The 23,406-nt window shown below is 42.5% G+C and overlaps 1 protein-coding gene across 5 annotated transcripts in view; it reads left to right on the top strand.

Moving 5' to 3' along the window:
* LOC111082004 (FERM domain-containing protein 3) overlaps window positions 1-22,726 on the top strand; it is a 98,004-nt gene extending 75,278 nt beyond the window's left edge. For 2 of the 5 annotated variants that reach the window (XM_041594658.1, XM_041594657.1), the window contains exons 5-8: window positions 21,083-21,462; window positions 21,517-21,605; window positions 21,659-21,876; window positions 21,937-22,726. In XM_041594658.1, coding sequence (XP_041450592.1) covers window positions 21,083-21,462; window positions 21,517-21,605; window positions 21,659-21,876; window positions 21,937-22,589 — 1,340 coding nt within the window. In that variant the 3' untranslated portion in view covers window positions 22,590-22,726. Of the gene's footprint in view, window positions 1-19,841; window positions 20,100-21,082; window positions 21,463-21,516; window positions 21,606-21,658; window positions 21,877-21,936 lie in introns of those variants that run through there. The other 3 variants (XM_041594659.1, XM_041594662.1, XM_041594661.1) reach the window with 3 other exon arrangements.
* Window positions 22,727-23,406: the final 680 nt, after the last annotated feature.

Raw genomic sequence — 23,406 nt, 5'->3', positions numbered from 1 at the left:
TCGAGGCATTGACGAAGCCGTTCATAAAATATTTTTTCGTTTTGTTTTAAAAAGCTGTTGTTGCGACGGGCGCGTGGGGTATTTCTTCCATTCTCCTTTCGGCTTGCCTTTGCCTATGCTTTCGGCTGGGAAGCGCTGGGAGCCGGGACAGAACACTCAGCTTGCGCCCCTTTCGTTGTATGAACTGGCACATCTATATACTGTATGGTTAGTGACCATACCCTGGAACATTTTTTTAAAATTATATCTATATATCTATCTTCTATATATATTAAAATGAATCCCTATTTTCCTTGGTCCTGGCTTCACGCATGAACGACTGATTTCGCTAATTCTTTTTTTGTTGTGTTTGTTATTGTCAGGAGAAGGTTCTTATGAAAGAAAAATTAAGAAAATTGCGCGGAAAAATAGAAAATTTAAGAATACTCTGAAAACGTTAGTATTGTTGTATAAAGTAGGCCTTTCCAGGGCTGTCAAACGTTTGTTTTATTTTTGTATGGAAGTGTTACACAAAACAAAAAATTAAATTCTGTCGGTTTATAGTGCTTATATAGTACAGATGAAACAATCTGTTTAGAATGATTTGGCTAATTTAAAAATAGTTTAAAAGTGCTGAAAAAGTCGGAAAATTGTAATTTAAAATTCTAAAAAATCATAAGTTCAAAAATGTATATAGTGACTGAGTACGGGTATAAGTAGAGTCGTGTCCCCAGAAACGACTCACACGTTCCTTCTAGTTATATTTAATTTAAACCAACCTCAAAATTAGATCTGAGAAAATTGGTCCTTTCAAAATAAAAAAAACCTGAATTCATCCTAACAGCTGTGGCACTCTGATTTGGCTATCGGTAAACCTCTGTTAAACATAACAGAGGCCTTTTTGTATGAGCCGGCACTAAGCCGGTAAAACAGGAGTAAATTTGGCGCTTGAAAGTACAAAGAGTAAACAAATTCACAATACCAGAGCGCCTTGAAATGAAAAATTAAAAGTGGATAAAACTGAAATCGCAGTATCGTAGAGAATGACCATACCTACCAGATTTTCAGTTGGATGTATATTGGATATCGTACGGATTCTCGTTCTTCCTCAATCATATTTGAGATCTACCTTCTTGTACTATTCAGACTAAGGATTACGATTGATTTAAAATTTCACTTTGCCATTAAGGCAGCACAGTCCATGCATTTCTTTAGCAAACTTCAATGCCCCAAAATGCTCGCAAACGTTCCTGGCACTGAAGAACTATACAGAATATACACGTTAATAATGTAGCTTAAATTGAACTATATTGTTATTTGTTTAGTTAGCATAAATTTGACATTTGACAATTTCGCGATTTTCATAGCCGCTGTCGCTTTTTAATATTCTATTATTCGGGATGGAGACAAATTCAACAAATCAAAAACCATGAGAATCAGTCCAGCCGTTCTTGAGCAATAAGTGTTGGAACACAACCAGACGTCCTGTTTTATATATACAGATTACTATATTACGAAATTTGTATATATTACTATCGGACCCGGCGAACTTTGTCTCGCCCCATTTTAACGCTGACATGTGGCTATGATGATCGCAAACAATGTACGAACATGATTCGCTGGCGCAGAAACACTTGCATCGGCGATAGTTGAGTCCCAATGTGTATCGTTTTAGAGCAAATTCAAACGTTGGCAAGCATCCTGAAAAGTGGCTCACAGCACACCATCTACCGAACGCAAGGAAGCCAAGGATGTAGGGCCTCTAACATTCACAAAAAGCAAGCGAAGATAGAAGCATTCGTCTTGGCGTGGATGAATTGTGTACATTCGTCCGAGGGCATAAGTAAAACGAGAAGGAACGTGTGAGTCGTTTCTGGGGACACGACTCTACTTATACCCGTACTCAGTCAGTATATACATACACTTTTGAGCTTATGATTTTTTAGAATTTTAGAAAAAAATAAAAAAATTTTACATTTTACATTTTTTTGCTACATATGCTATCTACATCTACATATAAAATGTCTATTATACATCTAACATGTAGATTGTACATGTTCCAATTAGATTCTACATCTCCTCCGCTAGGGGTGGCTCGCGCACTGAACGCGGCAGAGTGTGCGAGCGAGAAGGAAAATGAGTTGTGTTGTCTCGGCGGGAGGGGGAGGGGAAGCAACTGAAAATTAATTTCTTCATTCTGGCTATAATTATGATCCGATCTGATTCAGATTCGGCAGTCTGGTAGATATGGGCATTCTCTACGATACTGCGTTTTTAGTTTTATCGTTTCTTTAAAATTGTGCCTGCCACAGATTTTCGTCCTTTGTGGAGGCGGAAGGGAGCGGGGCGAAATTTTGAAATACACTTGTAGCAGTGGGATATCACATGAGTCTGGAAACCAAATTTGGTTGCCCTAGCTCTTATAGTCTCTGAGATCTAGGCGCTCATCGAGACAGACAGACAGACAGACAGACAGACAGACAGACAGACAGACAGACAGACGGACAGACAGACATGGCTATATCGACTCGGCTATTGATGCTGATCAAGAATATATATACTTTATGGGGTCGGAAACGTTTCCTTCTCTGCGTTACACACATCCACTTTTACCACAAATCTAATATACCCCTTAACTCTTTTTTGAGTACGGGTATAAAAAAAACGAGAAGGAACGTGCGAGTCGCTTCTGGGGACGCGACTCTACTTATACCCGTACTCAGTCAGTATATACATTTTAGAGCATATGATTTTTTAGAATTTTAGAATTAAAAAAAAAAAATTGTACATTTTACATTTTTTTGCTACATCTGCTATCTACATCTACATATACAATGTCTATTCTACATCTAACATGTAGATTGTACATGTTCCATTTAGATTCTACATCTCCTCCGCTAGGGGTTGCTCGCTCACTGAACCCGGCAGAGTGTGCGAGCGAGAAAGAGAATCAGTAGCGTCAGCAGCGCTGGAGAAGGAGAGGGAACCAACAGAAAATTAATTTCTTCATTCTGGCTATAATTATAATCCGATCTAGTTCAGATTCGGCAATCTGGTAGATATGGGCATTTTTTACGATACTGCGCTTTTAGTTTTATCGTATCTTTAAAAATGTGCCTGCCACAGATTTTCGTCCTTTGTGGGGGCGGAAGGGGGCGGGGCGAAATTTTGAAATACACTTGTAGCAGTGTGATATCACATGAGGCTGGAAACCAAATTTGGTTTCTCTAGCTCTTATAGTCTCTCAGATCTAGGCGCTCATCAAGACGGACAGACGGACGGACGGACAGACGGACATGGCTATATCGACTCGGCTATTGATGCTGATCAAGAATATACATACTTTATGGGGTCGGAAACGTTTCCTTCTCTGCGTTGCACACATCCACTTTTACCACAAATCTAATATACCCCTTAACTCTTTTTTGAGTACGGGTATAAAAACATGCCCAGCCGTTCTCACGCGATGATACACTATTTTTTGTCTCTCCATCTTAATATATATTGATTAATGAAAGTTTAGAACTAATCTTCGACTATGACAATTGTCTCTTTGCCTACTTACCAGGAATTAGTCAATCAAATAACTTAATCGATGAATAACTTAATCCGCTGCAGTCAGTGGTGGCCACCTAAGGCGATTCGGACTTTCGAAGTTGATACAGTAATGCCAACTTTTTTAAGCCGAATTCGGAGCAAGATATTTAATATTAATTATATTGAAAGCATTCTGTTGTTCTTTACAGTAAAACTTCCTTTACGTCAAACGTGTGCATACTTTTTGTGCAAATTGTGAAAACAACTGAAAATTAATTTCTTCATTCTGGCTATAATTATGATCCGATCTGATTCAGATTCGGCAATCTGGTAGGTTTGGGCATTCTCTACGATAGTTTTATCGTATCTTTAAAATTGTGCCTGCCACAGATTTTCGTTCTTTGTGGGAGTGGAAGGGGGCGGGGCGAAATTTTGAAATACACTTGTAGCAGTGTGATATCACATGAGTCTGGAAACCAAATTTGGTTTCTCTAGCTCTTATAGTCTCTGTTTGATCGAGGAGCGTTTTCCTCAATATAGTTGTTCAAGGATGGGGGTGTGTCAATCTCCAGTGAGCTAATTATACTCGATGCGAAGAAATTTGCTGTAATCCAGGAATAATCCGAAAGTCGATGGGGTGCAGTTGAGTACTAGCCAATAACTATTTATTCGGTTTCTAAGTGCATGAGCACTGAGCATAAGCGGGCTTCTAATGTGGTGAATTCAATTAAAAATTTAATGCAAGAGCGTAATAAAGAGAGTAACAATGAGCGTAAGAAACTACAACGCGAGGGTCATTTAAGTGATTATTCATTTATCTTCAAGCATACAATTGAACATTTTATGACATTAAGGGTTTGACCGAACATCCCGGCCCCGTTGAAAGGATTGCTTTCAAACTACCGGAAGAATTGCCAACTTGGGTATTGGCCTGCAGCATGTTCCATTCGCGGTGCGGAGGTGCACCACGCGTACACGACCATCCCTTCCGAGCACTGTAGACTGCACTCGGCCTAGTTTCCAGCGTAGTGGGGGCAGGTTGTCCTCATGAATGATGGCCATTGTGCCCTCAGTAAGATTCGTTGAGGGTGCTGTCCATTTCGTGCGAGATCGCAATTCGTTGACGTAGTCCATAGACCATTGCTGCCAAAACCGTTTTTTGACGGCGGTGATCATGTCGTAGCGGTCCAAATTCGACAACTTGACGTTTTCGAGGGATCTCTCAGGCAACGAACGCAATGATTCGCCAACCAAGAGGTGACCAGCCGTAAGAGCGTTGAAGTCGTTCGGGTCTGACGAGAGTGGTGATATCGGGCGCGAGTTAAGGATGGCTTCTATCTCCACTGCGACGGTGCTCAGTTCTTCAAACGTAAACCTTGTGTTTGCCAATGTTCGATTCAAGAGCCCTTTCGCACTCTTGACGGCCGCTTCCCAAAGGCCTCCGAAGTGAGGTGCCCTGGGAGGAATAAAGTGGAAATTAATAAAATCTGTGGCGCAAAATCTATAAATTTCATCTTGGGTCTCCTTTTTGAACATAAGCCTTTTGAGTTCAAGCAGTTGATTTGATGCCCCGACAAAATTAGTGGCATTATCGCAGAAAATGTCTGCCGGAAATTTTCGACGACCTCCCATCCGCTTCAATGCATTCAAGAACGCCTTCGTTGATAAGTCCGAAACTACTTCAATGTGAACGGCTTTGGTGAGAAGGCAAACGAACACGGCCAAGTACGATTTTGTAGGCCCCTTTCCTCGAATCCGTAGATAGGTATTAATGGGTCCACAAAAATCCACTCCACAGCGTTCAAACGGTCGGGCAGGAGAGAGTCGAGATGGTGGTAATGAGCCCATAAGTTGGTGTAGCAGCTTTGGTCTGTAGCGAACACAGTGTACACAGGAGCGGACAATTCGACGTGCCAAGTCTCTGGCGTTAACGATCCAGTATTCCAAACGAATGAGAGCGACTAAGGCCTTAGGGCCAGCGTGATAGTTGCGAATATGCAAGTGACGAATATAATTCCAAACAATTCCAAACTTGCTAGGCAGCAGCAACGGATGTTTTTGACCGTCTGGTAGGTCTGAATGTTCCAATCGTCCACCAACCTTGACGAGCTCGAATCCATTTACGAGTTCTAAAAAGGGGGTAAGAAACTTCAAACTACTCTTCAATGGTTTTTGCTTCTGAAGTAAACGAATATCTTCTGTGAAATGAGTTTGTTGAATGTTCCAAATAAGGCAGTGCGACGCAAAACGAAGCTCATTTGGTGTCGGTGAGGATGTGGTAGGCGTCGATTGCTTCCGACATCTCTTTATGAACCTTACCATCTAGGCAATGAGACGAAGACTATGACTGTACGAGCTGACATTATCGACTATCTCGAGGATATAATTTCTCTCCTGTACCGCGGTGAACATGCTTTTCCGCTTCTCCGAGTTGACCACGTCCATGTCAATGACAAGCTGTTTACTGCTGGTGGGCCATTTCAACGAATCTTCCAGCAGAAATAAGGGACCGGAAACCATGTCGATTTGATAAGCTCGCTAACGTTGCAGCCTCGCGACCCAAGATCAGCTGGATTTTGATATGTTGGGACGTAGCGCCACTTCCCACCAGACGTCATCTCCTGAATGTCAGAAACCCTATTCCCAACAAAGGTCGATAACGTGATTGAGTGTTGTTGCAGCCAATGCAATACGAGCTGTGAGTCGCTCCAAAAATATGACGTGATGTTGTGTTCAGAGAATATATCCTTGATTTTGTAGAAAAGCTGAGACAGCAAATGTGCCAAGAGGTGACCAGCCGTAAGAGCGTTGAAGTCGCTCGGGTCTGACGAGAGTGGTGATATCGGGCGCGAGTTAAGGATGGCTTCTATCTCCACTACGACGGTGCTCAGTTCTTCAAACGTAAACCTTGTGTTTGCCAATGTTCGATTCAAGAGCCCTTTCGCACTCTTGACGGCCGCTTCCCAAAGGCCTCCGAAGTGAGGTGCCCTGGGAGGAATAAAGTGGAAATTAATAAAATCTGTGGCGCAAAATCTATAAATTTCATCTTGGGTCTCCTTTTTGAACATAAACCTTTTGAGTTCAAGCAGTTGATTTGATGCCCCGACAAAATTAGTGGCATTATCGCAGAAAATGTCTGCCGGAAATTTTCGACGACCTCCCATCCGCTTCAATGCATTCAAGAACGCCTTCGTTGATAAGTCCGAAACTACTTCAATGTGAACGGCTTTGGTGAGAAGGCAAACGAACACGGCCAAGTACGATTTTGTAGGCCCCTTTCCTCGAATCCGTAGATAGGTATTAATGGGTCCACAAAAATCCACTCCACAGCGTTCAAACGGTCGGGCAGGAGAGAGTCGAGATGGTGGTAATGAGCCCATAAGTTGGTGTAGCAGCTTTGGTCTGTAGCGAACACAGTGTACACAGGAGCGGACAATTCGACGTGCCAAGTCTCTGGCGTTAACGATCCAGTATTCCAAACGAATGAGAGCGACTAAGGCCTTAGGGCCAGCGTGATAGTTGCGAATATGCAAGTGACGAATATAATTCCAAACAATTCCAAACTTGCTAGGCAGCAGCAACGGATGTTTTTGACCGTCTGGTAGGTCTGAATGTTCCAATCGTCCACCAACCTTGACGAGCTCGAATCCATTTACGAGTTCTAAAAAGGGGGTAAGAAACTTCAAACTACTCTTCAATGGTTTTTGCTTCTGAAGTAAACGAATATCTTCTGTGAAATGAGTTTGTTGAATGTTCCAAATAAGGCAGTGCGACGCAAAACGAAGCTCATTTGGTGTCGGTGAGGATGTGGTAGGCGTCGATTGCTTCCGACATATCTTTATGAACCTTACCATCTAGGCAATGAGACGAAGACTATGACTGTACGAGCTGACATTATCGACTATCTCGAGGATATAATTTCTCTCCTGTACCGCGGTGAACATGCTTTTCCGCTTCTCCGAGTTGACCACGTCCATGTCAATGACAAGCTGTTTACTGCTGGTGGGCCATTTCAACGAATCTTCCAGCAGAAATAAGGGACCGGAAACCATGTCGATTTGATAAGCTCGCTAACGTTGCAGCCTCGCGACCCAAGATCAGCTGGATTTTGATATGTTGGGACGTAGCTCCACTTCCCACCAGACGTCATCTCCTGAATGTCAGAAACCCTATTCCCAACAAAGGTCGATAACGTGATTGAGTGTTGTTGCAGCCAATGCAATACGAGCTGTGAGTCGCTCCAAAAATATGACGTGATGTTGTGTTCAGAGAATATATCCTTGATTTTGTAGAAAAGCTGAGACAGCAAATGTGCGCCGCACAGTTCAAGCTTCGGAAGAGACTGTTTCTTCACTGGTGCTACTCTCGACTTAGACGTGAACAATTTCACTGCGACCTGTCCTAGCGAATTCTCAGTGCGCACATAAATACAGCAGCCGTATGCCCGAATCGAGGCATCGCAAAATCCATGCAGTTGAATAGTCCTGGCGTCGGGCTGCAAACAAAACCGCGGTACCGATAGTGACGAGAGTGAATTCAATGACTCCAAACAGTTGCTCCATGCATTGCTTAGAGTCTGTGAAATAGACTCGTCCCAATCCAGTTTTAACAGCCACAACTCCTGAAGAATAATCTTAGCGACGATGACTAGCGGCGACAGCAGACCGATTGGATCGAATAGCGATGATGCAGTGGATAAGATTGTTCGTTTTGTGGTGGTGGCAAAGATTTCCTTGGGAGTGAAGGTAAAGCTAAATACATCAATTTGTTGATGCCACGTTACGCCGAGTGTGCTACTACTCTCATTCTCTGATGTGTTTAGTTTCTTAATAGAGTCATCTTCCATCACGCCTGGATGATTGGAATGCCATTTGCATAAGGGAAACTGACCATAAGCGAGGGTAGCTGTGATTTCTGTTTTGAGTTTGAGAAGAGTTTCTATTTCATCAGCCCCTCCCAGAAGATCATCAACATAAAACGCCTTTTTAACAGCCGCAGCTCCCTAGGGCCACATATCCTTACAATCATCCGCCAAGTGATGCAAACTACGAGTTGCGAGGTATGGGGCGGACGCGGTCCCATATGTTACGGTATTGAGTTGATAGGTTTGAAGCTCGGCATTTGGGGACGTTCGCCACAAAATATACTGGAATTTTCGATCCTTCTCCCCCACAAGCACCTGTCTATACATCTTAGTGACGTCAGCAGTGATGCCGAATCTATGCATGCGGAATCGTAGCAATTGCAGGTACAAATCATCCTGAATGGTCGGACCGACTAACAGAATATCGTTAAGTGACTTCTGCGATGTTGTACGGCAAGAAGCGTCAAATACGACTCTGAGCTTCGTCGAGGTGCTGCTTGGCTTGAGAACGAAATGGTGAGGAATGTAATAATGTGGTTCCTCTAAGTTTGGCTTCGGTACTATGGACATGTGACCAAGACTTTCATATTCCTGCATAAACGATAGATACTGCGAGCGAATCTCCGGTAAACGAGCAAGACGTCTCTCAATGGCATAAAATCGATTACGAGCTGTATCGACTGAATTTCCAAGACAGTTTGGGTCTTCTTGGAATGGCAAGCGCACGACAATTCGCCCACTGGCATCCTTCTGTGTTGTATCCCTATAGTGTTCCTCACAGCGACGATGAGTTGGGAGACTTTTAGCTCTTGAATCGCCGATTAAGTCAACCTTCCATAACTGCTGTAAGTTTTTGTCGATCGCCTCTTCTACAGTCACCAAGCACAACGATGGCTGTATATTCTGCTGGCGTTGGTACCTCCCAGCAACAACCCAACCGAACAGAGTCTTCTGCAACGTGGGAAGATTGGGACCAATGCGAATCTGGCCAACAGCAAGAGCTCCATAGAAGGCTTCGGTTCCCAATAACAAATCAATGTGCCTAGACCTAAAGAACGATTCATCTGCCAGTGGAGTATTGGCAGGTAGGTTCCAATTTGATATGTCGATCTCACTATCTGGCTGGTAGGCAATGTGAGAGGTTATTCCGAACTGGAGAGTTAGCTGATAGCCAGATGTGCGCGACTTAATAGAAGTCGTCGTACGAGCCTTAAGGTTAGTAAGGGACTCTCCGATACTGCGGGTTCCGATGTGGTGTTTTTCACGACGAAGGCGAAGTTTTTGAGCGAAGTTCTCGGTTACAAAATTAACATGCGAACACGAATCAAGCAATGCTCTACCAAGTTTGTATTCACCTGAGACATCCTTGACTGGTATTGGTCGCTGTCGCTAACAGTATCTGATCCTCTGCTGCTACTTCCATGTGTGAATGAGACGCTGCTTGATGAGACTGACTAGCAGTAGGTGGCCAGGAGGGTAGCGATGATTGTGTTTCTTGTGCTGGAGTTGAGGTTTGTCCTTCTGACGATTGTGGTGTTTGTTGCGGCTGAGAGTGATGCAAGGTTGAATGATGATTCCGATTACAGGTACGGCAACGATGAGTCGATGAGCATTGTGCCACTCTATGGCCGTTTCCAAGACAATTGATGCAGAGACCGAGGCGTTTCACATTATCGAACCGTTGATTGCTGTTCATAGCCTTGAACTGCGAACAGTTCGTAATTTTATGACCTGAACTAGAACAAAGGGTACAAGACAATTAGTAATGGCAAACGATGAGGTTGTATGGTGATTTGAATGACGATTGGACTTATTGGTTTCAGCCTTTCGTTGTGACGAAGTACCAGCCGAGGTTCCAGACGAATGGAGAAACTGACAGTGGCGTTCCAACAACTGTGTGCATTTTAGCCAGGTCGGCAGAGTCTTGTAGTCCAGCGATTCCTTCCACTTAATCCGAGTTGGCTGATCACACTTCTCCATAACTATATATATGAGCATAGCTTGAGCAATATTCTCAGGTTTGCCGATGGCCAAAGAGCTGAAGATAGCGGAGGCTTTATCCACTAAACTACGAAGCTGCTGACTGTTAGCCCTTTCCACAGGTTGTAGTGCAAACAATGATTCGATTCCTTCTAGAAAAATAAGAGTAGAATTGTCATAACGTTCTTTGAGTTTTTCAAGAGCCTTCGGATAGTTTTCGCTGGTAACCTGGAATGCCTGAACTGTGTCTAACACCGGCCCCTTTAGGCAGGTCAGCAAATAATTAAACCTTTCTATGTTAGACAGTCCAGACTCACGCACAATAAGTTGATCGAACGAATTTATGAAATTCTTATAATTCGCATAAGTGCCGTCAAACGTAGGCAGCGACAACCTCGGCAACGATGACCGCACTGGCGGCGGGTGGTGATCCGGCGTCAATATGCTAGCGTTCAGATCTCCTCCTAGTTTTTCCTTTATGAATAGCTTTATTGCTATGTAGGTATCTTCCAAGTCCACACGTCCATCATCGTTCGGACTAAGATCCTCGATGTCAGATTGAACGTTTAGAATTTTCTTGAAATACGTTTCCAAGATGCTCAAGCGATAGCGAAGCTCATCATTACAAATTGGGTTTTCCGATCTGCCTTCCACCACAGATTTGATACGAGAAATATTGCGCTTTATATTGCTCCGTTGGCGTTTCAAATCTTCGAGCGTCGTCATTTTGTTGTGTAGTGTAAATTACACGCACACAGAACTAGAGATTCCAAATTCAAATGCACGCAACAACAGCAAGCAGGCACCAGATCAGCAGCAGCAAGAGAACAAATTTAGAAGCGAGCGACGGCGACAAAAAAAAAGGGTTTAGCGCAATTCCAGTCCAGAGAGTGAGCAAAAATTCCAACGACGGCAACGAAAGCGAAAGAGAAGCAGAGAAATTCGAAGAGATAGATAACTGCGTTGCCCGATGGACCACAGCAGGTAGCAGCAATGCAAACGAAACGAGAGCGCAAGCGCCGTTAAATGCGATGTGGGTGATAAGCGAAGCGAAGCACAGTGAGAGGTTGATGAACCCGCGATCGATCAGTTCGCTTCTGATATGATTTTCAGAAATTTCGATGGCGACTGCGAGACGAAACGAAAGTGTAGTTGTTGCACTTGCAAATTATGTACCGACGAAGCTGTTTGATGGAATATACATAAAATGCGAGTAATTTAATTGTTCACAGAATTAACACACGAGCCCCACGTTGGGCGCCAAAATGTTTGATCGAGGAGCGTTTTCCTCAATATAGTTGTTCAAGGATGGGGGTGTGTCAATCTCCAAGTGAGCTAATTAAACTCGATGCGAAGAAATTTGCTGGAATCCAATAATAATCCGAAAAGTCGAGGGGGTTCAGTTGAGTGCTAGCCAATGACTATTTATTTGGTTTCTAAGTGCATGAGCACTGAGCATAAGCGGGCTTCTGTGTGGTGAATTCAATTACAAATTTAGTGCAAGAGCGTAACAAAGAGAGTAAAAATGAGCGTAAGGTACTACAAGGCGAGGGTCATTTAAGTTATTATTATATTATATTATGGCCTTAAGAGTTTGATCGACCATCCCTTCCGAGCACTGTAGACTGCACTCGGCCTAGTTTCCAGCGTAGTGGGGGCAGGTTGTCCTCATGAATGATGACCATTGTGCCCTCAGTGAGATTCGTTGAGGGTGCTGTCCATTTCGTGCGAGATCGCAATTCGTTGACGTAATCCATCGACCATTGCTGCCAAAACCGTTGCTTGACGGCGGTGATCATGTCGTAGCGGTCCAAATTCGACAACTTGACGTTTCCGAGGGATCTCTCAGGCAACGAACGCAATGATTCACCAACCAAGAGGTGACCAGCCGTAAGAGCGTTGAAGTCGTTCGGGTCTGACGAGAGTGGTGATATCGGGCGCGAGTTAAGGATGGCTTCTATCTCCACTACGACGGTGCTCAGTTCTTCAAACGTAAACCTTGTGTTTGCCAATGTTCGATTCAAGAGTACCTTCGCACTCTTGACGGCCGCTTCCCAAAGGCCTCCGAAGTGAGGTGCCCTGGGAGGAATAAAGTGGAAATTAATAAAATCTGTGGCGCAAAATTTATAAATTTCATCCTTTTTGAATATAAACCTTTTGAGTTCAAGCAGATGATTTCAAGTCCCAAAAAAATTAGTGGCTTTATCGCAGAAAATGTCTGCCGGAAACTTGCGATGACCTCCCGTCCGCTTTAATGCATTCAAGATAAGTTCGTTGATCAGTTCGAAACTACTTCAATGTGAACGGCCTTAGTGAGAAGGCAAACGAACGCGGCCAAGTACGATTTTGTAGGCCCCTTTCCTCGAATCCGTAGATAGGTATTAATGGGTCCACAAAAATCCACTCCACAGCGTTCAAACGGTCGGGCAGGAGAGAGTCGAGACGGTGGTAATGACTAAGGCCTTAGGTCCAGCGTGATAGTTGCGAATATGCAAGTGACGAATATATTTCCAAACAATTCCAAACTGGCTAGGCAGCAGCAACGGATGTTTTTGACCGTCTGGTAGGTCTGAATGTTCCAATCGTCCACCAACCTTGACGAGCTCGAATCCATTTACGAGTTCTAAAAAGGGAGTAAGAAACTTCAAGCTACTCTTCAATGGTTTTTGCTTCTGAAGTAAACGAATATCTTCTGTGAAATGAGTTTGTTGAATTTTCCAAATAAGGCAGTGCGAAGCAAAACGAAGCTCATCTGGTGTCGGTGAGGATGTGGTAAGCGTCGATTGCTTCCGACATCTCCTTATGAACTTTACCATCTAGGCAATGAGACGAAGACTATGACTGTACGAGCTGACATCGACTATCTCGAGGATATAATTTTTCTCCTGTACCTGTACTGCTGGTGGGCCATTTCAACCAATCTTCCAGCAGAAATAAGGGACCAGAAAACCATGTCGATCTGATAAGCTCGCTAACGTTGCAGCCGCGCGACAGAAGATCAGCTGGATTTTGATATGTTGGTACGTAGCGCCACTTCCCACCAGACGTCATCTCCTGAATGTCAGAAACCCTATTCCCAACAAAGGTCGATAAAGTGATTGAGTGTTGTTGCAGCCAATGTAATACGAGCTGGAGTCGCTCCAAAAATATGACGTGATGTTGTGTTCAGAGAATATATCCTTGATTTTGTAGAAAAGCTGAGACAGCAAATGTGCGCCGCACAGTTCAAGCTTCGGAAGAGACTGTTTCTTCACTGGTGCTAATCTCGACTTAGCCGTGAACAATTTCACTGCAACCTGTCCTAGCGAATTCTCAGTGCGCACATAAATACAGCAGCCGTATGCCCGAATCGAGGCGTCGCAAGATCCATGCAGTTGAATAGTCCTGGCGTCGGAATGCAAACAAAACCGCGTTACCGATAGTGACGAGAGTGAATTCAATGACTCCAAACAGTTGCTCCATGCATTGCTTAGAGTCTGCGGAATAGACTCGTCCCAATCCAGTTTTAACAGCCACAACTCCTGAAGAATAATCTTAGCGACGATGACTAGAGGCGGCAGCAGACCGATTGGATCGAATAACGATGATGCAGTGGAAATTATTGTTCGTTTTGTGGTGGTGGCAAGATTTCCTTGGGAGTGAAGGTAAAGCTAAATACATCAATTTGTTGATTCCACGTTATGCCGAGTGTGCTACTACTCTCATTCTGTGAAGTGTTTATTTCTTTAATAGAGTCATCTTCCATCACGCCTGGATGATTGGAATGCCATTTGCATAAGGGAAACTGCCCATAAGCGAGGGTAGCTGTTTGATTTCTGTTTTGTGTGTGAGAAGAATTTCTATTTCATCAGCCCCTCCCAGAAGATCATCAACATAAAACGCCTTTTTAACAGCCGCAGCTCCTAAGGGCCACTTATCCTTACAATCATCCGCCAAGTGATGCAAACTACGAGTTGCGAGGTATGGGGCGGACGCGGTCCCATTTGTTACGGTATTGAGTTGATAGGTTTGAAGATCAGCATTTGGAGACGTTCGCCACCAAATATACTGGAATTTTCTATCCTTCTCCTCCACAAGCACCTGTCTATACATCTTAGTGACGTCAGCAGTGATGCCGAACCTATGCATGCGGAATCGTAACAATTTCAGGTACAACTCATCCTGAATGGTCGGACCGACTAAAAGAAGATCGTTAAGTGACTTCTGCGATGTTGTACGGCAAGAAGCGTCAAATACGACTATGAGCTTCGTCGTGGTGCTGCTTGGCACTTGGTGAGGAATGGTGGTGAGGAATATAATAATGTGGTTCCTCCAAGTTTGGCTTCGGTACTATGGACATGTGACCAAGACTTTCATATTCCTGCATAAACGATAGATACGAGCAAGACGTCTCTCAATGTCAAAAAATCGATTACGAGCTGTATCGAATGAATATCCAAGAAAGTTGGGGTGTTCTTGGAATGGCAAGCGCACGACAATTCGGCCACTGGCATCCTTCTGTGTTGTATCCCTATAGTGTTCCTCACAGCGACGATGAGTTGGGAGAATTATAGCTCTTGAATCGCCGATTGAGTCAACCTTCCATAACTGCTGTAAGTTTTTGTCGATCGACCTTTCTACAGTCACCAAGCACAACGATGGCTGTATATTCTGTAAGCGTTGGTACCTCCCAGCAGCAACCCAACCGAACAGAGTCTTCTGCAACGTGGGAAGATTGGTACCAATGCGAATCTGGCCAACAGCAAGAGCTCCATAGAAGGCTTCGGTTCCCAATAACAAATCAATGCGCTTAGACCTAAGGAACGATTCATCTGCTAGTGGAGTATTGGCAGGTAGGTTCCAATTTGATATGTCGATCTCACTATCTGTTTGGTAGGCAATGTGAGAGGTTATTCCGAACTGGAGAGTTAGCTGATAGCCAGATGTGCGCGACTTAATAGAAGTCGTCGTACGAGCCTTAAGGTTAGTAAGGGACTCTACGATACTGCGGATTCCGATGTGGTGTTTTTCACGACGAAGGCGAAGTTTTTGAGCGAAGTTAACCTGAGAACACGAATCAAGCAATGCTCTACCAAGTTTGTATTCACCTGAGACATCCTTGACTGGTATTGGTCGCTGTCGCTAACAGTATCTGATCCTCTGCTGCTACTTCCATGTGTGAATGAGACGCTGCTTGATGAGACTGACAAGCAGTAGTTGGCCAGGAGGGTAGCGATGATTGTGTTTCTTGTGCTGTATTTGAGGTTTGTCCTGCTGACGATTGTTGAATGATGAGTCCGATTACAGGTACGGCAACGATGAGTCGATGAGCATTGTGCTACTCTAAGCACAAGACAAGACAATTGATGCAGAGACCGAGGCGTTTCACATTATCGAACCGTTGATTGCTGTTCATAGTCTTGAACTGCGAACAGTTCGTAATTTTATGACCAGAAATAGAACAAAGGGTACAAGACGAATTAGTAATGACAAACGATGAGTTTGTATGGTGACTTTAATGACATTATACTTATTGGTTTCAGCCTTTCGTTGCGACGAAGTACCAGCCGAGGTTCCAGATGAATGGAGAAACTGACAGTGGCGTTCCAATAGATGTGTGCATTTTAGCCAGGTCGGCAGAGTCTTGTAGTCCAGCGATTCTTTCCACTTAATCCGAGTTGGCTGGTCACACTTCTCCATAACGATATATATGAGCATAGCCTGAGCAATGTTCTCAGGTTTGCCGATGGATTCCAAAGAGCTGAAGATAGCGGAGGCTTTATCCACTAAACTGCGAAGCTGCTGACTGTTAGACCTTTCCAGAGGCTGTAGTGCAAACAATGACTCGATTCCTTCTAGAAAAATAAGAGTAGAATTATCATAACGTTCTTTGAGTTTTTCTAGAGCCTTCGGATAGTTTTCGCTGGTAACCTGGAATCCCTGAACTGTGTCTAACGCCGGCCCCTTTAGGCAGGTCAGCAAATTATTAAACCTTTCTATGTTAGATAGTCCAGACTCACGCACAATAAGTTGATCGAACGAATTTATGAAATTCTTATAATTCGCATAAGTGCCGTCAAACGTAGTCAGCGACAACCTCGGCAACGATGACCGCATCCTCCTATTTGATACGGAAAATATTGCGCTTTATATTGCTCCGTTAACGTTTCAAATCTTCGAGCGTCGTCATTTGGTTGTGTAGTGTAAATTACACGCACACAGAACTAGAGATTCCAAATGCAATGCACGCAACAGCAGCAAGCAGGCACCAGATCAGCAGCAGCAAGAGAACAAATTTAGAAGCGAGCGACGGCGACAAAAAAAAAGGGTTGAGCGCAATTCCAGTCCAGAGAGTGAGCAAAAATTCCAACGACGGCAACGAAAGCGAAAGTGAAGTAGAGAAATTCGAAGAGATAGATAACTGCGTTGACCGATGGACCACAGCAGGTAGCAGCAATGCAAACGAAACGAGAGCGCAAGCGCCGTTAAATGCGATGTGGGTGATAAGCGAATGATAGAATTAAGCGAGAATGGCGAGAGCACAGCGAGAGGTTAATGAAACCTCGATCGATCAGTTAGCTTCTGATATGATTTTCAGCAATTTCGATGGCAACTGCGAGACGAAACGAAAGTGTAGTTGTTGCACTTGCAAATTATGTACCGACGAAATTTTTTGATGGAATATACATAAATGCGAGTAATTTAATTGTTCACAGAATTAACACACGTGCCCCACGTTGGGCGCCAAAATTTTTGATCGAGGAGCGTTTTCCACAATATAGTTGTTCAAGGATGGGTGTGTGTCAATCTCCCGTGAGGTAATTATACTCGATGCAAAGAAATTTGCTGTAATCCAAGAATAATCCGAAAGTCGAGGGGGTTCAGTTGAGTACTAGCCAATAACTATTTATTCGGTTTCTAAGTGCATGAGCACTGAGCATAAGTGGGCTTCTAATGTGGTGAATTCAATTACAAATTTAATGCAAGAGCGTGTAACGAACCATGGTTCTAGCCATGGCTCCTCACAAACGGCGGAATGTCAGCGCATCCACGCTGGTCGGCAACAATATACACAGAGCCAACGAACCACGGTTCTCCACAAATAGCGGTGCGTCAGCACTCCGGAAAATTAAATAGTCTTAAGCAACGCACGCAATTACTACCCTTCAACCCTACCCATTCTGCATTATTTCGCAATCAGCGAAAAAACCAGCACGAAATTCTCGGTAACCCACCTCTTGGCGATATTTCGCAACCACTCGGCCTCGAAACATCGACCCAAATTCAGATATCACCTTCCGCGCTGCGGAGGTAGCAAAAACCCAATTCCCAACAGCAGCCCGCACCTTCCGAGATGCAGTCTATTCAAAACTACACTGACCCACAATTATTGTCACAAAATAAGCACAAGTTAGCAATAAGCAATTATTTCCGGGTCTCAGGTGCGATCGCCGGCTGCATAAAAGGGCCAAGATCGGCCGAAAGAGCAGGCAGTCCATCAGCCCGAACCCAAGAGGCTGTACTAGGCAGACCATCAGCCCACACCCAAGACACTGCACTAGGCAGTCACAAACGCAAAACACCACACTACGCCGTCCACCAGCGCACCACATAATCAATCACTGACCAGCAAGTCTCAGAACGTAAACAATTAAGCGAATAAAGACAGTAAAGAATAAACAAACAACCACAAAACTACCGCGTCGTCATTTTTTCTCCCCTTGCCTACTGCATTTCAAAGGCCAGCCCGAAACCTGAAGTTCCCATACAATCTACAAATTTTTTCCTTGAAATAGGAACCTTGCAAGCGTAACAAAGAGAGTAACAATGAGCGTAAGGTTCTACAGCGCGAGGGTCATTTAAGTGATTATTCATTTAATATCAAACATACAATTGAACATTTTATGACATTAAGAGTTTGACCGAACAGTCTCTGAGATCCAGGCGCTCACCGATACGGACAGATGGACGCACGGACAGACGGACATGGCTATTGATGCTGACCAAGAATATATATACTTTATGGGGTCGGAAACGTTTCCTTCTCTGCGTTATACACATCCACTTTTACCACAAATCTAATATACCCCTTAACTCTTTTTTGAGTACGGGTATAAAAACACTAGTCAACAATAGAATTAGGCTGTGGTCCAAAATATAGATTCTTATAGATTTCGGGGTTTAAAAATTATGGTTTTTTTTATGGTGTAGTTTTTTGCTTCTATTTTTCAATAATTTAAGTATCTTATATCTGGTTGCATAGAACCTTTTACCAAAAATTCAACCCCTTTTCGTTTGCTTTGTTTACAATTGGCACTTGGGCCCGCAACCTTCCAAAAAGTATTTTTTGTCTATTTTTTCACTTTTGAGGTTTGGTTAACGAATTGTAGCTCCACCGTTTATCCATAGATTTAAATGAACAATACCTTTAACGACGCCTAATTAATGCGTCTATCTAACACCAAAAATGTTGGCCAATAATTTTTTTTTTCGACTTTTCCCGAATTTTTAAAAGCAAAAAATACCGCAAAAAATAATGAAATTTGAATGTGAAAGCTCAATATCTTTCAGGCGTTAAGCTGCAGATACAAAATGACTGGGTCGGATTTATAGCTGCATTTGTTAGCTTTTCAGAACTGCAAAGGTCTATGCAACCAGATATAAGATACTTAAGTCATGTGAAAAATAGAAGCACTACCTCTGAAAAAAACAATGAAAAGAAATACCAGATTTTAAAAATTCTTTTTAAAAAAATGACACCATAAAAAAAATAAGAAAGTACTACAAAAATTTTTTAGTCCGGAAATTTTGTCAAGTAGTGAAATCAACAAAAATGCGACCAGACCTATAGTTTCATAATAATCAAAAAGTTCGTAGTTAAAGGGTATGTTAGCACAGAAGAAAAAATCGACAAAAAATGCGACCAGACTTATAGCCCATACACGCACAGTACGTGAGGACACGTGGCACACACACATTTACGTAACCTGGAACATTACCCTGCAGTTCTGGCTGCCACGGCAAAATTGTTCGGGCTCGACGTCGACAAAGGCAGCGACGTCGACGTCAGCATGAAATTCTGTCCAGCTTCAACTGCTGCAGATCGAAGCGGACACGTAAGAAAGAGAAGCAGATATCCATAGATTTACCTATCTCTCATATTTTTAAATTTCTCTACCTGCATTCGACCCTAACTCTTCAAAGGGATGATGGGAGAAAAAGCGATTAATTGGGGCAATCTTTTGTTGTGCGTCTATTTAGATGTTTATTCCTTTTAAAATTAGTTTTTCAGTGTTTCTAAAGTCAGGTAAGAGGATTCAGTGATTACAGTGTGCGTTAGTAGTTAAATTAAATGGTTACATGGGTTTCGCTAGAAAATTATGTTTAGATTCTAAAAAATTCTAGCCGCGTGGTTAACCGAGTGTGTCGCTGCGCGTGTTTCTTTTTGCTTGAGAAAACCCATTTCCACAATTTATGTGCAATTCGACTTATTTATTTGCAGATAAAAAAAGTTCGGAAGTTGTTGGAGAAGGACCCATTGTCTAGGTGCCTCAAAAGTGTGCTGGACGAAACAGTAGTCCAGGAGTAGAACCCAATCGGGATTTCAAAAAAAATGTTTAAATGCCTCGCTGGACTATTTTATTTCAGGAGCTTTGGCTCTTATTAACCCGATCGAGTCGGTTAAGGAAGGCACTACAGATAATTTAAAATATGTAAATCAACAAAAAACCTAGAAAATGTGCGAAAATAAATATATTTACTTTTATTTGAAAAAAATTTTTGGATGGCTTTTTCCTATGAAATTATCCGAGAAATTTATTTTAATTTCATGGGAGGTTTCACAGGTGATTTCATATCGGACATTTCCGGAAGTGTCCCGAGTGGTTTCCCTAGTGGCATGTCTCGAGTGATTTCACTCTGCATGTCCGCTTTTGTCAATGGTGAAACTTCATATGAAATGTTCACTGAATTTTCTAGTGATTTCATCGTGGGCTTATACGTATGTCTAAGTTTCACCATCGACAAAAGCGGACATGCGGATACAAATTTCATCTGGAGTTTCACCAGTGAGTCACCAGTGGCTTAGGACATGCCATGAGTAATTCACCGAATGAATGACTTTTGGAACTGCAGGGTAGTGAACCCATGCATGTATGTAGGTATATGTGTAACATTCTGTTATATATACAAATACATACATATATAAGAACATATACGCAACGCCATAGGCAACTAATGTTTATGTTACACATTCCTTTTGCACAGCAACGATCTGCGACTTAAACGAAGATCGGTCAGCTACCAAAACTGCTGATCAGGTAGTTACTCGAACTCAGGCGGAACCCAAAAGCCATAACGACTCAGGTAGAGACCACGCGCACTAATCCTAATGCGGTGGTACTCTTTTCACATAATGCATGGGAAAATGTCCGTTCTCCGTTATACCAAAGACGAGGAGCTAATTCTCGTTCAATTTTCGTTTGACGCTTCTCTTTCCCATTCTCTTTTAGGCTAGCCTTTGCCAAAACGCTCCAGCATCCAAGCCGAATGGCCCTGGCTGCTGGAACAGAAAAGTTGGCTGCGACACATTCGTTGCATGAACTGGCACATTATATACTGTATGGTTAGTGGCATACTCTTCTTTTCGTTAACTTTACTTTACTTTAGTATATTTATATATATTTAGTATATATTTTTAAATACCAATTTACACATTTGTATTTTTATATCTATAAATTACAGAGGAACTTGGAGACTATAGTGAGAAAATCCATATAGGCGACTATGTTTCGTCACTTGAATTGGCACTGCGTCAAACGGAAAATCTCGAAAAGAAAATAGTTGAACTCCACAAAAAGCGAGAGGCGGGTCAGGATTGTATCTTAGCTATTTATGACTTTCTGGGTATAGCTCGCACACTGGAAACATATGGAATTGAACCCCATCCTGTTAAAGACCACCGTGGATCTCAACTTTATATTGGTATTAATAATTCGGGTATAAGCACATTCATTGCAGGCAAACGCTCACAGCATTTCCGTTGGAATGAAGTGCATAAGATTAACTTTGAAGGAAAAATGTTTATAGCACATTTAAGTTATACTGATGCAAGCCGTGAACCTGTATGTATAATAATGTAAATTATTTTATTTCTACTATAGTTGGTTTTGATTTAGAAAAAGCACACTGTTGGATTTAAATGTCCTACGGGTGCTGCTTGTCGCTATTTGTGGAGATGTGCAATTGAACAAATGCTGTTTTTTACGTAAGTTTGGACACTTTAGACTGATTAATGCATTCATTGGTTAATCATTTCAGACTACCCAATAGTGAAAATGCAGCTGTCGTTTCTGGTGGAGGTTTTTTCTCTTGGGGTACAAAATTTCGATACACTGGCCGAACTGAGCGGGAAATACTTACTGAAAACATAAATGCATTGCGTGAGCAAAAAATAACTGGTTCAAGTTCGAGTAAGCGAAAGGCGAGCAGTGTTCCAGCCACTCCTTCTAGTCCCCAGGGAGAATTATCACAAATACGTAAACTAATTCGACATTGAACTATAATAAAAGGAACTAAAAGTCACATTTTTCTATCAGGTTACAGTAGCTTACCTCGTTCAACAATGTCTGAACCGTTGGGCTCCTCAATTGTACCAATTAATCGCAATCATGTTTTTGGTGCTCATACGCAGGATCAGAGCACTTGCTTAATCGATAGTAATGGATGTATACAAATGCCTATTTTAGAGCCCGTTTGCGAGGAGGCTCGTTTACGTTCGTCCAACATTGAGAGTGTAAACTATTTTTCAAAACCGTTCACTGGATTTCCTTACAGAGAATTGACCGAACATTCTTCCACTGAAAGCGGTAGTGGATATGATCAGGCCAGAAAACATAAAGAAAATATAAAACAATACACTTGCTACGCGCCCAAACTGTGCTATTCACTACCTAATCCTAACTCGAATTCATCAGCTGGTATGACAGCCACTAAAAATGTTGATAATTTTTCAGACATCCATAAAAATGCAATTCATGGTGTGAAAACATTTCGTAAATTTCATTTACTGCATGCCTTCATTCCATCGGTTATTTTCGTAGCTTTCGCGATGGCTGGCACAGCTGTATTTATAATGGAGTCCGAGTCAGATCTATTTGAGCAAATACGCAATTCTCCTGAAATGATTTGCCTACGCTTCCAATATTATCAACCTTTAAAAAATTTTTTTTTAGAGAAGCTTGGTATATAGATTAAGTTAATTGCTAATCAGGAAGAACGTTTTTAGTTCGATTAAAGCTTTAGCATATATTAATCAAAGGTATACAATTATGCCGTTATATTTATCGTAATGAAGTTTAAGTCCTTACATTTATTTTTGTAGACCAGGGGTCGGCACACAGACTCACACATTTTTTTTGGTGCATTTGTGTGCGAAGACAACAGACACGAAGTCAAATACCTTACTTATTTCTCTGTAGCTGCGAAAGCCGAGGAATTGTGCATAGGGCACACGAATGCTTCTCTGTGCATAGCCCGTAGCATGTTTCTCTGCCGCTACGTCAGCAGGGCAGAAGTTTCTCTGCCGCTAATTCAGCAGGGCAGAATAACGAAACCACACAAAGTCTTTACGCTCTACGTGTGCCGACTGCGCTGCCCGAATTTTTTTCCTATGCACAGTGCATACGACGCGCCGGCCTTTGTTGTAGACCCTTCGACCTACTTTATTCATGAGAAGAATGATCTGTGATCCTTTAAAGCTAGTAAGGTAGATTGTAAAATGTAATTTATTGACAAACATCTTCCATTAAAAATATACCGTGGCATACGTTTATATTAAAAATGTTTGTATTAGATTTATATTTAATGATTTAAAAAAATATTTCTCACAAACTGTACATTTTGCTTCTATATTACAAAATAATCCTAAATAATCTAAAACCATTTTAAAATAAAAGCGAATTTTCCCAATATTTGTATTTGTGTGACTGTGTGAGTGTGGATTTTTCTGGCGACAGATTTTCTGATCTGACTTTATTGCTGTTTTTGCAGAATAGTCTTTTGACGCC

Source organism: Drosophila obscura, unplaced genomic scaffold, assembly GCF_018151105.1.
Source record: "Drosophila obscura isolate BZ-5 IFL unplaced genomic scaffold, ASM1815110v1 contig_31, whole genome shotgun sequence".
NCBI lineage: Eukaryota > Metazoa > Arthropoda > Insecta > Diptera > Drosophilidae > Drosophila > Drosophila obscura.
The sequence above is the reverse complement of the archived record's forward strand: the minus strand, read 5'-3'. Positions and strand labels throughout refer to the sequence as shown.